At 42.7% G+C, this 3,883-nt stretch overlaps 1 protein-coding gene across 2 annotated transcripts; it reads left to right on the top strand.

The window, feature by feature from the left end:
• The first annotated feature begins 331 nt into the window (after nt 1–331).
• Nucleotides 332–2,204, top strand: LOC148024503 (expansin-A10-like). Of its 2 annotated transcripts, none has more exons than XM_087693708.1 (3): nt 332–555; nt 799–983; nt 1,119–2,204. In XM_087693708.1, exons 1-3 carry the CDS (start codon nt 398–400, stop codon nt 1,733–1,735), a joined length of 960 nt encoding a protein of 319 aa, XP_087549834.1. In that variant the 5' UTR covers nt 332–397; the 3' UTR covers nt 1,736–2,204. The 2 variants fall into 2 exon arrangements, with proteins under 2 accessions (XP_087549834.1, XP_087549835.1); XM_087693709.1 differs by having other exon boundaries at nt 411–548.
• Nucleotides 2,205–3,883: the final 1,679 nt, after the last annotated feature.

Raw genomic sequence — 3,883 nt, 5'->3', positions numbered from 1 at the left:
AGACTTTTCTAAATAATTTTATAAATATCTAAAAAAATTCTCCATTCATACAATATCTAATATCTAAGTGTCTTGAAGTTTCTTGTGAGTAAAGCGAACTAATGAAAGCGACTTGCACATGCGCAGGGGTGCTCGAGAGTCAACGTGTCTCACATCTGAAGCTGGACTATCTAGACTTGTCGCATTCCGAGTCAGTTTGCGGCGATCATGAGAATTTAGTCCTCTTCCAAATCTGCTTTACGCGAAAGACAGAGTGTCATCCTCGAATTGATTAATCGGAGCTTGCAACTTGAAGATTCTTAGCTTGATTTGCAGTCTTTACAGAGCAATCACAGCCTTAGATGGAGGTGATACGAGTGTATATATATCGATGCTCATACCTTGCGATGGATGAATCATGGGCCGATGTACGTGTATCATCATTCAATTAGCTAGCTGGCCGAGTTTCACCGTAACTTTGCTACATCAAGCCATTCAGCTTGAGAGCTGCTCGGCACGTCGTATCAGACGCTGCTGCAACATTGGCACCGTCGATCGCCAGATATATAGTAAGATGTGAGTGGATTTACGTGTTATATAATTGTACATACCGTTAGCTTTATGTGTACTGCGTCTTTTCAACATCAGAGCAGCTTCCCATAGTGTAACGAGATGATTTTGAACATCGCTAACATTAGATCAGCACGTACAATTCCATTGTAAGGGACATCCTTTAAGAATAAGAGCTGTCGATCAGCACGCCAGCTTTTGTCGTAAGCACTACTGACCAGCTGATTCTGATTTACGTTGATGCCACAGGGCACGGATACAATGTGCTGGCGCAGCTGATCTATCATGGCGGATCAACGCCATCACAGCGGTGATGGTGCTCACAGCTTTCCTGGTGCACCTTCCATTGTGCACATCGGGAATGAGCACTGGCAATTGGATCAGCGGGGCACATGCGACGTTCTACGGCGGGAGCGATGCGTCCGGAACAATGGGTACGCGAGTAATATGAGTCCAATGAATCGTTAGTATAGGCATATCGATGTGTCAGCCGATGCGCATATGTATGGTTGATTAAGATGATATTCATCATGATGAAGATATGATGCTGACGAGATAATTATATGCAGCCGGGGCGTGCGGCTACGGCGACCTATACAGCCAAGGCTACGGGACGAGCACGACGGCGTTGAGCACGGCTCTCTTCGACGGGGGCCTGGCGTGCGGGGCGTGCTTCGAGATTCGATGCAGCACTGCGGACGACGCGCAGTGGTGCCTGCCCGGTGGGCCCTCGGTGGTGGTGACGGCCACCAACTTCTGCCCGCCCAACAGCAACGGCGGCTGGTGCAACGCCCCGCAGCAGCACTTTGACATGTCACAGCCAGCGTTCCAGCAGATCGCCAACCCGACGGCGGGGATCGTGCCGGTGCAGTACCGGCGCGTGAGCTGCCAGAAGAGCGGCGGCGTGCGCTTTACCATCAACGGCAACCCCAACTTCAACCTGGTCCTCGTCACCAACGTCGGGGGGGCCGGCGCCGTGACGTCCGTCTCTGTCAAGGGTTCCAACACGGGATGGCTGGCCATGGCCTGCAACTGGGGCGAGAACTGGCAGATCGGCACCGACCTGGTCGCCCAGGCCCTCTCCTTCAAAGTCACCACTGACGACGGCGCATCGCTCATCTCCTACAACGCCGCTCCCTCCGACTGGCAGTTCGGGCAGACTTTCGAGGGGGACCAGTTCAACTAGGCACGGGCTAGTCCACTCGTCAGACTTATAATTAGCGGATAGGAATCACGATACTTATTGAACGTGCAACTGCATATAATTCGGAAGCCGGGGCGCGCAAACCTCATCGCCATTACGCCGCCCGCTATTTCCTGTTACCTGTACAGTACAATTCCCCGCCGCGTCCAGTGGAAATAAACAATAAACAAGGTCCGACTAACCAACGTGACGTGGTAATTTATAGATTTACAAAGTGGAAAGTCCCGGCATAAATTTACAAGTGGAAAGTCCCCACCGGGCCGCGCCAACGAACTAGCGCTGCGGCTTGCTGCAGCACTTCCCACTTGTAAATCCATAGCAACCTGGCAAATATTTGGTGCCCATTTGTCAACCTTGTTAACCTTTTTCTCTTCGTATTAATGTGGAGCTGCTCTGGTCCATACAAATGTATTCTCAGTCCTTATTGCAATAATACACTTTTTATCACCTAGCTTATGATTCATGAATCCATGTTCACGGAAAATAAATCTTACTAACGCTAGTAACAAGTGAGGTTGTCATACCGCATAGCAGCCTCGTTCAAAAAATACATGCTTTCTTCATGTGATATTTAGAAACTATCCTATCTCTCTTTCTCTCTCACCAAACTCAAAAGTAATCTATAAAATTTATAATATAGAATACTAAATATACATACAATTCTTTTATGTATCAAACTTGTAAACTTTCATCCATACACGATCATAGATAAACATATATTTGCTTTGCATGATATTCTAAAACAATAGTGCTATAACAAAATGGATCACAATTGAAACATATACACATATATGTATCAAATTCCAAGCATTAGGAAAAGGCTTTCTCCAAGAGACCTAGTCAAAATTAATCTATCTCCTTTTTCAAGGAATAATTTTTATCTCCAAGTAGGACACTCACATAACTATAAGAAAACAAATCTCTGCATCACATTATAGTTTGAAACAACAATGTTACATACATATCTTTTATATATCAAACTTGTAAACTTTCATCCATACATGATTGTAAAAAAATACATACGTGCTTCGCATGATATTTTAAAATAACAATGCTATAACAAAATGGATTATAAGTGAAATATGTATGCATATATATATTAGAGTTCAAGCATTACAAAAAGACTTTCTCTATGAGACCAAGTTAAAATGAAGATGTCTCTTTTTTCAAGAAATACTTTTTCTCTCTAAGTAGGATACTCATATGACTATAAGAAAACACATCCTTGCTTCACGTGATAGTTTGAAACAACAATGTTATACCAAAATGAACCATAATTGGGGAAAAAAACACACAAACAGACACACACATACATATATATAACTTCAAGTATTACAAAAAGACATTCCAAGAGAGCTAGTCAAAATGAAGCTGTCTTATTTTTTGTGAAAACTTTTTTATCCCCAAGCAGGACATTCATATGTGAAGTAGAGCCTGATACTAGTAGCTTTGACATCTTTCTAGTGTTGATGCCATAAAGAGAAGGTATAAGAGATCCTACTCCTACTTTCCATTAACAAGCTATGAAGGCTAGGTTTAAGCTGCTGTACTTTCTGTCTACACATGCTCAATTGTTTCCAAGTCTTACAAAAATGGCCTAATGCCAATAAACAAGGACAATCTCTCCAAGGAACCTAAAAAATAGAGCTTTATTTTCTTTGAGAAATCATTACAAAAGTCTTCATCCTTGAGCAATGCATGTGAAGGTAAAATAAAGGCTAACGCCACAAATTTTGCTAGTAATGGCATGGTAAATGCGATAGTCTTACCTCTCTTTTTGGTACCTTCAATTGTGAAAAATCATAATATAAGCACATGGGATAACTAACAAAGAGCATTTCATTTCAAAAATAGCAATATTGGGCTCAATATTTGTAAACATTTAGTAGGTATCGATAGACATTGATGTAGTATCACAAAACAACCCGAATCCTTGAATCCATACTTCAAACCAAGACCTTGGTATCTTACTAGTATGAGAGCATTGGAACACTACAATAAAAAGGCCTCTTAGACGCGCTCTTAGACGCGATTTTTGAATTGAGAGAAAATCTTATGGGCGCATCTATAAGCCCATCTAAGTGCGTGTGTATAATTTCGCGTCTATAGTTTCGTGCATATGGAAATCTA

The sequence above is a fragment of the Lygodium microphyllum genome, chromosome 15 (assembly GCF_053477565.2).
Source record: "Lygodium microphyllum isolate KBCC chromosome 15, Lygodium_microphyllum_v1.1.10, whole genome shotgun sequence".
NCBI lineage: Eukaryota > Viridiplantae > Streptophyta > Polypodiopsida > Schizaeales > Lygodiaceae > Lygodium > Lygodium microphyllum.
The sequence above is the reverse complement of the archived record's forward strand: the minus strand, read 5'-3'. Positions and strand labels throughout refer to the sequence as shown.

Coding starts and splice junctions, on each gene's coding strand:
- LOC148024503 (XM_087693708.1), top strand. CDS start 398: ATGGGCCGATGTACGTGTATCATCATTCAATTAGCTAGCTGGCCGAGT. Junction 556..798: donor CGCCAGATATATAGTAAGAT/GTGAGTGGATTT, acceptor TTGATGCCACAG/GGCACGGATACAATGTGCTG. Junction 984..1,118: donor CGATGCGTCCGGAACAATGG/GTACGCGAGTAA, acceptor AATTATATGCAG/CCGGGGCGTGCGGCTACGGC.